The sequence below is a fragment of the Elephantulus edwardii genome, unplaced genomic scaffold (assembly GCF_000299155.1).
Source record: "Elephantulus edwardii isolate Elephantulus edwardi_28Jun2011 unplaced genomic scaffold, EleEdw1.0 scaffold00046, whole genome shotgun sequence".
Classification (NCBI taxonomy): domain Eukaryota; kingdom Metazoa; phylum Chordata; class Mammalia; order Macroscelidea; family Macroscelididae; genus Elephantulus; species Elephantulus edwardii.
This window is the reverse complement of record NW_006399796.1, coordinates 739,983-752,935: the sequence shown is the minus strand read 5'-3', so window position 1 is coordinate 752,935 and position 12,953 is coordinate 739,983. Positions and strand designations below refer to the sequence as shown.

Below are 12,953 nucleotides of genomic sequence, written 5' to 3'. Positions count from 1 at the left end.
CTTTGGCTAATACCACTTAAAGTTTATCATGAAGCCCTGAGATAATTTCTGACCCACACAATCATAAGCAATAAAAATGACTGATGAAAAAAAAAAAAAAAGACTGATGTTTCAAACCCTAAGTTTTAGAATGGTTTTTTAACTCTGAAATACTTGAGACATATATTAATTGTCCCTAATGAGAATTTGCTTCTTTTCCTCTCCTCCATGCTACTCTATGTTCACTGTTAAAATACTAATATTTTCACATGTAACAGGGAGCTCTGGTGACTTAAGGTAAGGGGATAATTCTGCCAACCCAAAGGCATGTGGTTAAAATCCTCTAGCAACTCTGCAGAACAAAGATAGTAAATCTCTTTCCATGCAATTTACTGCCTCTGAAAACTTGTTTGAAGATCAGTTATGAGCTGGTTCCGATTCTACGGTACAAACAAATGTAAAATGTAAACACTGATTTTCCACAGACAATGTCTCCTTCCCAAAACAATGCTGTGTTGTTATGTGCCATTGAGTTGCCTGTGACTCATAGCTACTCTATGGACATTAGTTCTGAACCCTGCCTTATTCTGAGACTGTTTCACTGTCTCTGATACAATTTCATTACCCCAGTTACTGTGTCAATCTATCTCATCCAGGGTCCTCTTCTCTTGTGATGTTCTAACACCCATCCAAGCATGATGTCATTCTCTAGTGACTGGTCCATCCTGGCCATCTGCCCAAAGTATTTGAGAAGGAGCTTTAAAATCCTTGGTCCCAAGGAGCAGCTTTGTTTCACCCTCTGCAAGACAGACCTGTTTGTTCTCTTGGCAGTCCATTCAATACACTTCTCCAGCACCACGACTCAGAGGAATCAATTCTTTTTCTGTCATCTTTAGACATTGTCCATCTCTGTCATGTATAGCAAAAAACTGCAGGGACCATGGCCCGAAACAAGTACACTTTAGTCTCTAGACCAACATCATTTCTCTGTAACACTGTGGAGAGGTACCTGATGGCAGATTTCCCTACTACAATTCATCTTTTGATTTCTTTATTCTGTCATCTATTACAATGCATATTTTAATTCATTTTAGACTCAGTTCTAGAAAGGTATGATCTTTTAAAATTACTTTTGTAAACTCCATAATCTCACACAAAGCAGCCGTGAAATAAAAGTAGTATTCTCATTGTTTTCTTACCTGTGGGATCCCAAGTTATATTGTGTGCAACTGACTCCAGAAAAAATTGGCCAGTTTTCTGCCACTGATTATATGAATCCTACAATTAAAAAACACATATGTAATTATTACTATATCTTTTTCTATCAAATGCACATATTCATGCTTACTGCTATTATACAGTCATTTTTAAGAACAATGTACTTAGTCAATCAAACAAACAAAAACTCCAAAAACAAAGTACTTGATAAGGGAAAAATAATAAATGTACTGGAGATTACTTTAGTGAGGGAATTTCCATCCTTAAGAGATCCAAAACCCTATTTTTTAGCATATAATAAATAATCAACCATGAATGTAAAACTTTCAAAATGAAATTAACCTTAAATTTTAAAAACTATGTTGTTGTTATGTGCCGTAGAGTCACTTCAGACTCAAAGCAACCCTACGTACAACAGCACTAAACCCTGCTCTATTCTATGCCAAATGTGTTGTTTCTGAAACACCTACCCCCCATTACCCTAGTCACTGAATCAATATTATCAAGGGTCTTCCTTTCTTGCGCTATCCCTCCACCTTCCCAAGCATGATGTTCCTCTCCAAGGACTGGTTCCTCCTTGCAACATGTTCAAAGTATGTCAAATGAAGCTTCAGAATCCTTGCATCCAAGGAGCAGCCTGGTCTCACCCTCTCTAGGACAAACCTGTTCGTTCTCCTAGCTGTTTATGGTATATTTAATATTCTCCTCCAGCACCAGAGCTCAAAAGCATCAATTCTCCTTCTATCATTCCTAGTCATTGTCCAGCTTTCTGACACACAGCAAGTAATTGCAAAGACTGAATCAGGTGCACCTTAGCCTCCTGACTGACACTGTTGCTCTTCAGTACTTTGTAGAGGTCCCTGACAGCAGACTTTCCCAATGCAATATGTCTTTTGATTTCCTGGCTTCTGGAGTATTGACTGTGGACCCAAGCAAACTAAAGCTGTTAACAATTTCAATCTTTTCACCATCTATCATAATGCTGCCAAAAGCCCAGTGGTGAGAATCTTTATTTTCTTGATGTTGAGCTTCAATCCATATTGAAGATGCAGTCCTTGACCTCTGCAGCAAGCACTTCAGGTCCTTCTCAGTTTCAGCAAGCATGATTGTGTCATCTGCGTAACGCTGACTGTTGATGTTTCTTCCTCCAATCCTGATGCCACACTCTTCCTCATATAGGCGAGCCTCTTGGATGATCTGTTCTGCATATATATTGTAAAGTTATGGAGATAGCATACATCTCTGGCGTACACCCATCCAATTTTGAACCATGCAGTATTTTCCTTGTTCTGTTCTGATGAGAGCCTCCTGGTCCAAGTATAGGTTTTGCATAAACACTATGAAGTGTTCTGGAATTACCACTCTTCTCAGAGTTAGCCAGTTTGTTGTGATCCACACAGTCAAATGCCTTTGCATAGTCAATGAAACACAGATAGACATTCCTCTGGTACTTTCTGCTTTCAGCCAAGATCCATTTAACATTATCTACAATATCTCTAGTACCAGGACCTCTTCTCAACCCAGTCCGCACTTCTGGCAGGTCTCTGCTGATGTGCTATTCCAGTCACTTTTGAAAAAACTATAGTAATTATTATCATTATAGTTACAGTCAAAGGTTTGATTTTAAATGTATACATGAAGTTCTACATTTTAGGGCTTCCTTCTCTTTGAACATATTTCATTATCATCTGGGATATCACTGACTACATGTAAAAAAATTCAGAATGAGTGATGTAATATTTCCTTCTCAGTGCAGTCAAGTTAATCAATTACAGCTGACCTTCCAGCAGTTTACAGAGAAAGACAAAGGCCTATCTTTATCTCCTAGAGCAACTAATGGATTCGAACTACCAGCCTTAGAGTTGGCTGTGCAACTCTCTACCCATTGCTGTTGTGAGGTACCATCAAATTGAGTATGACTCATAGCAACCCTCTAAAGAGCCGACCTTAACCATGTCCTATCTTGTACCATCCTCATTATATCTGACACAGTAAAGCCCACTGCTGAAGTCACTATGTCAATGCATCTCACTGGGATCTTCCTTTTCATCACTGACTCTCCATCTTTCCAAGGAAAAGTCATGCCTAGCTATATGTCCAAAGAATGAAAGATGAAGCTTTACCATCTTTTCCTCCAAAGAATACTATGGCTATAGATATTCAGTATTTTTTCTCCAGCACCATAATTTAAAGGCATCATTTCTTCTTTGTCTAGCTCTCTTATGCATAGCAAGTAATTGCTGAGACCAAGGCCTGGATCAGGTGCACCTTAGTCTTTAAACTGACATCACCGCTCTTCAGCACTTTGGAGAAGTGCCCAACAGTGGACTGCCCAATGCAATGTTGTTGTTGCCGTTTATTGCCTTCGAGTTTACCATGACTCATAGTGACCCTATGAACAAAAGGCCTGAAGCCCCTCTACAAGTATCGACATTTATCAAAATTCATAGTTTCCACAGGTATGTTATTTAGGAAGTGGATGCCACTCCTGCTTCCAAATCTGTCATAGTATGTTACTGTTGTTATCCGACACTGAGTTGCCAGTGACATATAGTGACCCTTCCTTGTCCTGAGCTCTGAACCCTTCCTTGTCCTAAGCCAGTTTCACTAATTCTGACACACCAACCCCCATTGCCCCAGTCACTGTATCAATCCATCTCATCGAGGTCATTCTGAGCATGATGTCCTTCTCCAAGGTCTGATCCTGGCCATGTTCCCAAAGTGAGGCGAAGCTTCAAAATCCTAACCTCCAAGAAAAGACTTGGTTTCACCCTTTCTAAGACAGACCTATTTGTTTTCTTTGCAGTCCACGGTATATGTTCAAGATGCTTCTCCAGCACCACATCTCCATACTTCTCCTGATTTCCTGCTGTTGATACCACGGGTGTTGATAGTTGATTCAAGCAAGATGAAAATATTGACAGCCTCAAGCTTTTCTTAACCTATCATAATGTTGACTACTGGTCCTATGGTAAAGCCCTTTGTTTTCCTGATTCTGAGATGTAAACCATGTGAAAGGCTTCAGTCCTTGATCTTCTGCAGCAAACATTTTATATCCTCCTCATGTTCAGAAAGCAAGGTTGTTATCTGCATAATGCAGGTTGTTAATGACTCCTTCGATGATCTGGTGCCATATTCCTCTTTACAGAGTACAACTTCACAAATTATTTGCTCAGAATACAGATTAATAGGCATGGCAAAAGAATACAACTCTGTCGCACACACATCCTGATTTTAAACCATGCAGTGTTATCCTTTTCTGTATAGACAACAGTTTAACTAGGTATAGATTTGTCATGAGCACAATTAAGTGTTTTGGGATTGCCATTCTTCTCATTCAGCTCCCTTAATATTAACTGTCACTCTGAGATAAAAGTGACTTGACAGCACCTAACAAAGGTCCTTTCATTTCACTTTTTTAAATTTTATACTAGTTTATTTACAAAATTAGAATACATTGTTTTCAAGAACAGATTCTCTCAATTTCCCTCATCCCCCACCCATCAAATTGTACAACTTCATGATTAATGTCCCCTCCCCCTGCTCATCCTCATTCCTCAGCTTCCACCCTCTCCCACCCCTCTTGGATCCTTATATTCATTGTTCAACTTTCAGATGCATAGGAAAATATTGATAATACCATGGCTTGGGTAAAGTGCACCATAGGCTATAAAGAGATAAACTGATTGGAGAGCACTATGCAAAGTAAACTAACTCAGTCTCATAGGACAAATATGGTACAATATCATTATTGTAGAACGTGTATGAGGAGCCAAGGGGTGAGGATGGGTGGGGGTTGGGGAGTATTTAACCAAAAGGTTGCAAAATCTGATGGGTGGAGGGAAGGTTGGGTAAAGAAAATGGGAAAGAACTGGTGTATATGAACTTTGTAAGCAAACAGTATACAATTTTTATTTTAAAAATGATAATAAAAACTAAACAAAAAAATATCAAAGTGACAACCTTGTTCTTAGAACTTTGGAGAAGTCCTTGAGAAAACATTTCCCCTATGTAACCTCTCTTTTGATTTCTTGACAGCTGTTACCCCCGGTGCTGATTATGGATCAAAGTAAAATGAAGTCATTGACAATCTTTTCTCCACCTATCACGATACTGTTTCTTGGTGCAAAGGTGAAGATTTCTGTTTTCTTGATGTAAAATGTAATCCATATTGAAGGCTGTAATTTGATCTTCTGTAGCAAGTGTTTAAAAGTCTCTTCACTTGCAGTAAGCAAGGTTGTGTCATCAGCATAATGAAGACTACTGATGAGTCTTTCTCCAATAGTGATGCCATTCTTTAGATATTCCAGCTTCTTGGATGATTTGCTCAGCATACAGACTGATGTACATCTTTCCTGATTTTAAACCATGCCGTGTTCTGCTGTTCTGTTTGAGCAACTGCTTCTTGTGTCTATATATAGGTTTCTCATGAGTACAATTAAATGCTCTAGGATTTTCATTCTTCTCTATTTTATCCATAATTGTTATGATATACATAGACAAATGTCTTTATAAAATACAAATAAATAAACCACATTCTGATATTTTCTGCTTTCATGCAAGGTTCATTTGACATCAACAATGATAACCATCAGGCTGTGGCCTCTTAAAATTCAGCTTGAATTCCTGGGAATTCTCTATTGATGTACAATTTCAGTAATTTTTTTTAGCATACTTCTCTTAGATTCTACTTACTTGTGACATTAATGATATTATTTAATAGCTTTCATATTCTGTTAAATCACTTTATGGGGGGAATGGGCACAAATATGGATCTTTTTCAGTCTGATGGCCAAGTAGCTCTCTTCCACACTTCTCGGCATAGACTAGTGAACACATCCTGGGCTGCATGTGTTTTGTGAAACATGAAAATGGGTATTCCATCAATTCCTGGTTCTCTATTTTTCACCAATACCTTCAGTACAACTTCAACTTTTTCCTTATCACTGGTTTCTCGATTATATGCTACTTCCTGGCACATTTGGTTGTCAACCAAATCTTTTTTGGTACAATGACTGTGAATTCCTCCTACGTTCTTTTGATGCTTCCTGCAACATTCAAAATTTGCCCCTTTTCTGCTTCAGTATTGAACTCAAGGCTTGAGTTGAGTTTTCAGTTCTTTCAACTTGAGAAATATTGAGAGTGTTCTTTCAATGTGAGAAGTGCTGAATGTGTTCTCCCTTTTCTATTTTCTAACACCAGCTCTTTGCACATTTTATCATAACACTTTGTCTTGCAAACAAACAGAAATTGGGATAACTGTGGACACAAATCTCACAAAATTCAACGATGCAAACCAATTAACCAATAGAAATTGTTTTCATTAACTGGAGGTAGGAAAAAGAACGTTCAGTTACAAATCAATACAGTTTGCTCATCTTAGTTCTATAACTAACTAGATGTTTCATTGGTCAAGTCATTTGCCTTATTTATAAAAAAGAAATAATAGCTACATAAATCATACAGAGTTAAGATACCAATGAGTTGAGTAAAAGTTTTATGAAAACAATAAAAAATGTACTCTTAAAATTTATCTATTAAAAAAGTAGTTTTCCGGCGCTGGCTGAAAATCGCCTGTGACTTCATCCATAGCCACTGGTGAGAGTCAGCGCCCAGAGCCATCGGGGCTTTAAGCTCATTGCCCACTGCTGTGGTGTGGACAGCTGAAACCCAGGCCCCGACAGGCACCCTGGGGGGGGGGGGGTAGAAAGAAAAAAAAAAAAAAGTAGTTTTATATGTTCTTATGTGTAAGTCTTTATAATTAGTGTTTCCACACAGACTCCCTCTTCATGCCAACCTTAAGACAATCCCAGAAAAGATACATATTAATCAATTCTAGAGTTGAAAAAAAGAGCCACATAAGAGTTATCAGACATCCAGAAAACAACAATGAGAGAAGCCAGTTCTTTGATTCTTAACACAATGATGTTTTGGTTAATTGGTAATCGATTTTCATATGGTTTAAATCACAAATTTAACGTTATCCGACTTCTAGTTAAGGAAGCTTTGGTGGTGGCATCTTGGTAAGAAGACGTTCTACATCTCGAAGGCATGCAGTTTGAATCGACCAGCTGTTCCCTGGGAGAAGAATGGACACTCTCCTCTTGTCCACCAGACAAAGTTTTCCGAGGTTTTTCTGAGTCAGTTTCCAACCAGATTGCATACAATATAATTACTGGTTATTAAATCATCTGAGATCCACCATAAAACATCAATATTTATTATTTCTTCAACTAGCCTTGAGAACCATTGCTAAACAGCTTCATTATAAATAAAGCATTCAGTGACTCATAACAAAACTATATTCTGTGATATAATAAATAAATGTAAGGAAATAATTCCTGCAGGTATAAAATTTTCCAATTAAGATATGTATCCATAAAACCAATATATATAAAAATAAAAGATATAAAAGTATATAAAGCTAAATTAGAAATCAAAGAATGAACTGTAATATATGGATTTTAAGTGTCAGGAAAAAAGATAAGCATTTTAAATAACTCATAGATACTGGTCTGATTTAAATATTCAAATATATTTTCAGTATTAAGTAGCCTATCTTCAACTGTATATAATTCCCACTTATATACTTGCTAGAGATGTAATATTATCAAAGTATCTTCTGATTCTTTATAAATTTCAGTTCCATTAAAAAAAAACCCATGATAAATACTGACCAAATTCTTCTTTTTCTTTGGTAGGTTAACTGGTTCAAAAACAGAGATAACGTTTCCGTAGGATGCTGCAATCTTTTACAAAAGAAAAAGAAAGAAAATGTAAGAATGATAAAAGATGTATCAAAAGGAGAGGGGACAAGGAATAGTCCTATATTAACTAAGCCTATATGTAAAATTCACACAATTTTATGAAGTGATACTTAAGAATTATTTTATAAATAAATAGATATTATGTCACCAAAATCAGTTACTGGCTATGTGCCTAGAAAGTGAATCTGTATTTAATTTTATTTTCTTTAGCTTCAGTTTGAACTTGCATATGAGTAGTTGATGGTCTGTTCCATAATCAGCACCTGGTCTAGTTTTCATAGCTGATAGTGAGCTTCTTCAACAACAGTGTACTTCTTAATAATGTGGAATATAGTTTCCTATTCAACAGCTATAAGAAAGAATAAAGGGCTAATGGTTTTTAATTAGAATAAAGGATTAACAGAATACATCAAAGAAAAACTTGCTTTACTAAAAATTATTGGATTTGTATTGTAAGGGGCCAAAACCTGGAACTTTGTGAAAATTCCAAAGCTGACATACACAAAGTTTACGGTGTAGGAAGAAACTTTCACTAAAGAATCTTTTTAAAAGCACTGTGGAAAAAATAGTGAGTTGTCATAGAAAAGGATGACTATCAGGGATGTGAAAGGATATCGTAGGTAGGAATTACAACATGATGGATTTTCTAGGTTACATTAAGGACTCAGGGTTTTATTTTAACAGAGATAGAAAGCCATAAAGGTCTTAAGGTTTGTTTCTGTAAAAGGCATGATTAATATTTAACAACAAGATCTCTCTGATGTCTGTAATGAAGATGATAAATGAATGTAGGAGTAGGAAGACAAGCTAAGAGGCCTTTTTAGTAATCCAGGTGAGTATGACAAGGTATGGCAAAGAACAATGTGATGGCAGTGGAAAGAAAATAATTGAACAGATACAGGTTAGACCCCAAAAGTACCTACTGTTGAGGAAAGGTAAGGAAAAGGTGATACAGATTACTAACAGATTAGTAGAAAGATGAGTCTTAAAGTTATCTTTTGATTCACATTCTGCAGGCATGTATTTAATTTTTTTTATAACAAAATTTAGATATATCTCATTGTGAACTTCCTAAGGAGCGCGTTTTTACAATATTCTCTTTTATTGAGTATATTTTAAATTTACCAGTCCCTGGAGAAGGACATAATGCTTGGAAGGGTGGAGGGACAGTATAGGAGAGGAAGACCCTGGATGAGATGGACTGATACAGTTATTAGGATAATGGGGGTATGTGTGTCGGAGACAGTGAGACTGGCTCAGGATAGGAGAAGGTTCAGAGCTAATGCACACAGGATTGCTATGAGTCATATATGATCTGATGGCACATTACAACCATAACAAAATAACTGAAAAGAAGTTAAAAAGGTAAGCTTAGGCCATGCATATAGGGCCTTTTGCAAAGGTGAATAATTTGAACATTTCTAAGGTAAACGAAATGTAGGAATATTTTAAAACAAAAGAATAACAAGAATAATGCAGATAAATTTTCTTAGGAAAATTAATCTGCTGTTAGTGTAAAGACAAAAAAAAATAAATAAAACCCAAACAAAACAACAATAACCCAGTAAAATACTGATGTCTGTTGCAGAAGATGTTTACTTGTATTTTATTGACTAAACAAACCAACAACAACAACAACAAAACCCCAACAAAAACCAAACCCTGTGTGGATTATAATATATGCACTAACAGTAAATAAAACGGAAATTTCAGACCACTTAACTATGCTTATGCAAACTCTGTGTATGGACCAAGCAACATGTTTTCTAATTTAAAATCAAGAAAGGTATGCATCAGAATTGTATCTTGTTATCATACATATATTCAATCTGCATGCTTACCAAATAATCAGAAAAACTGGGTTATATAAAGAATGTGGTATGAGAACTGGAGTAAGACTTATCAATAACCTGTATAATGTAAGTGATACAACCTTGCTTCCTGAAAATAAAGAGTACTTGAAGCACTTACTGAAGATGATGAAAGATCACAGCCTTCAGTATGGATTATAACTCAGCATCAAGAAAACGAAAAATTCTCACACTGAACCTGTAGTCAACAACATCATGATAAACAGAAGAAAGACTGAAGCTGTCAAGGATTTAATTTTGCTTGGATTCACAATCCACATCCATGGAAGCAGCAATCAAGAAATTTAAAAATGTACTGCATTAGGCAAATCTGCTGCCAAAGTCTCTTTAGAGTGCTAAAGAAAGGGATGTAAAATGGTAAAGAGAAGTGATACTATTTAAAGGCTAAGAATTACCTGATCCAAGCCACAGTATTTCCAATTGTTTCAAATGGATGTAATTATTGAACAATAAATAAGGAAGAATGAAGAACTGAAGTCTTTAAATTGTTGTGCTGGCAAATGGTACTGACTATACCACAAACTGACAACAAATACACACATTTTTCTTAGAAGAAGTACAGTCATTCTGCTCCTTAAAATCAAGTATGGTAAGACATCTTCTGACACACTTCTGGTATGTTGTCAGGAGGTGCTAGTTCTTAGAGAAAGATCTCTTGCTTGGAAAAGCAGGGGTCAATGTTGTTATTGTTAGTGCCATTGAGTCAAGCACAACTCATACTGACCCTATGAAAAACAGATCTGAACCCTGTCCTATTTTGTGCCATCCTCACACTTCCAGACACATTAGAGCTCACTGTGGCAGTAAATGTGTCAATCCAGTTGGTTGAGGGTCTTCCTCTCCTTTCCTGACCCTCAACCTTTCTGAGCATCCTGTCCCCTCCTAGTAACATGCCCAAAGTATGTAAGGCAAAGCCTCATCATCTATGGCTCCAAAGAATATTCTGGCTTCCCCCTTTCCAAGATATATTTGTTTGTTGTTCTGGTAGTCTAGGGGATGCTTTGTGCTCTTCTCTAACACCACATCTCAAAGGCATCAATTCTTCTTCTGTCATCCTTATTTACTGTCCGGCTCTCAGAAGCATAACAAATGATTGGAAAGACCATGGCCTCAATCAGTTTGCTGTACTGAGATAACTTATGAGTAGCTGTAATACTGAAAGCTATGCCACTGATGTGTCAAATGCTGCAAGGATTACTCATGGTGGACAGGTTTTATTAGAGTTCCCAGATTATGACAGACTAGGAAAGCAGGAGTGTCCATCCACTTGTTAAATAACAGGCCTCTGAAAATCCTATGAACAGTAGAGGAATGGAGATAGTTATAGTAATGTAGAGCCAAGTCAGTCGAAATGAGGAAAAATAATTGTAAACATCATTTAATAATTAGAATGTGGAATGTGTGCAACTTAATTTTGGAAAACCAGAAATTGCAAAAAATTAAATGGAACGTATGAACATCAACATACTAGGCATTAGTGAGATGAGATGGACTAGCTTTGGCCACTTTAAATCAGATAATTATATAGTATACTATGCTGGGAATGAAAAACAAAAGAAGAATGGTGTTGCATTCATGGTAAAAGTCAATTTCAAGTTCAATCCTGAAGTACAATATGTATCCTTTCATGTCCAAGGAAAACCAGTTAATAGGACTATAATTCAAACATATGCTCCTACATCTAGAGACAAAGAGGAAGGAATTGAAAACTTTTACCAAATTTTGAGGTCCAAAATTGACTGAACATGCAATCAAGGTGTGTTAATGGTAACTGGTGACTGGAATGCAAAAGTTGGGAAAAGGGAAAAAGGAACAGTAATTGAAAAATATTGCTTGGTGACAAAAATAAAGCTAGAAATAGAATGATCAAATTTTGTATTTTTAATGATTTATTTATTACAAATATCATTTTTAAAAGATATAAACAACGACTTTGCATATGGACCTCACCTAATGGGCTACATAGAAATCGGACAGACGACATCCATATTGGCAGTGAAAACTAGGCCAAGGTTGAACCTTGGGTCAGACTAACAATTACCAATGTGTAAATTCAAATTGAAGCTGAAGTAAATTAACTTCATAAAAACCAAGACATAATCTTGAATCTACTCCATCTGAATTTCAAGATCATCTTAAGAATAAGTTTGAGCCCATCAACAAATGAATGGCTAGAAAAGCTCTGATATATTCACACAATGGAATAACTATGGTGTATTAAAAACAAGGAACTCATGAAATATTATTCAAAGGGTGACCCTGGAGGACATTATGTTGAGTGAAATATCTCAGTCACAAAAGGACAAATACTTAATAGTGTCACTGTTGTAAAACAGGACTGACATAGGGGTTGGGGGAAGACTGTAAAAGATGGGATGAATAATGTATACTGCATTGAAACAGATAAGGGAGAAAACTGCTTAAAAGGGATATGTGATTAGGTATTATTGTCATGACTGGAGTCCAGAATAAAGGCTGTATAGTGGAGTGGACCTGGGGGGAGGGACTGCATAACAATTAAAGAATTTTTCTTTTACTTTTCAAAGACAAGAGGGAACTGGGGGCAGGGGGCAGGGAGAAAAGTGCAACAATGAATGAATGGAAATCCAAAGTCCCTGTAAATTTTCATTAAAAGAAATAATAATAATTAAAAATTTTTTTTAAAAAAACTAAGTTTGAAACATTAAACACCAATGATCAAAGTCTTTCAATGATATGGACTGAAATAACTGTAGCAAAGGGTTAGACATAGAGGAGATCACTAGTATGTCACATGATCTAGCATGATTTCAATCTGTTGTATATGGTCATCATTACTCAGAGTTGACCTGAGGGAAATGAACAACAACAATGATGATGATGTGTCAAGTAGTGTACCTTTCCTTAAAGTACAGTCAGAAGTGTTTAGGTACTAGAATAAACAAATGTTGTTCCTAGTATCTTAGGGAATCCTTGGTTACTATCGTTATCTGTCAAACAAAAGACATTTTCTTCCCATTACTTGGACTAAAGAAAAGCAGGGATTAGGGGGGGAAAAATTCAGCAAAATATACATTTATACTAGCGATGATAACAGCTTTAATCAGAAGGTCAAGCCTCACAGTGACATTCTTTGTTG

At 36.4% G+C, this 12,953-nt stretch overlaps 1 protein-coding gene across 1 annotated transcript in view; it reads right to left on the bottom strand.

Moving 5' to 3' along the window:
* Positions 1–12,953, bottom strand: part of DMXL1 (Dmx-like 1) — a 207,688-nt gene that overhangs the window by 168,438 nt on the left and 26,297 nt on the right. Inside the window, exons 3-4 of the mRNA XM_006885987.1 lie at positions 7,875–7,946; positions 1,179–1,257 (exon numbers count right to left, since the gene is read on the bottom strand). Coding sequence (XP_006886049.1) covers positions 1,179–1,257; positions 7,875–7,946 — 151 coding nt within the window. The remainder of the gene's footprint in view (positions 1–1,178; positions 1,258–7,874; positions 7,947–12,953) is intronic.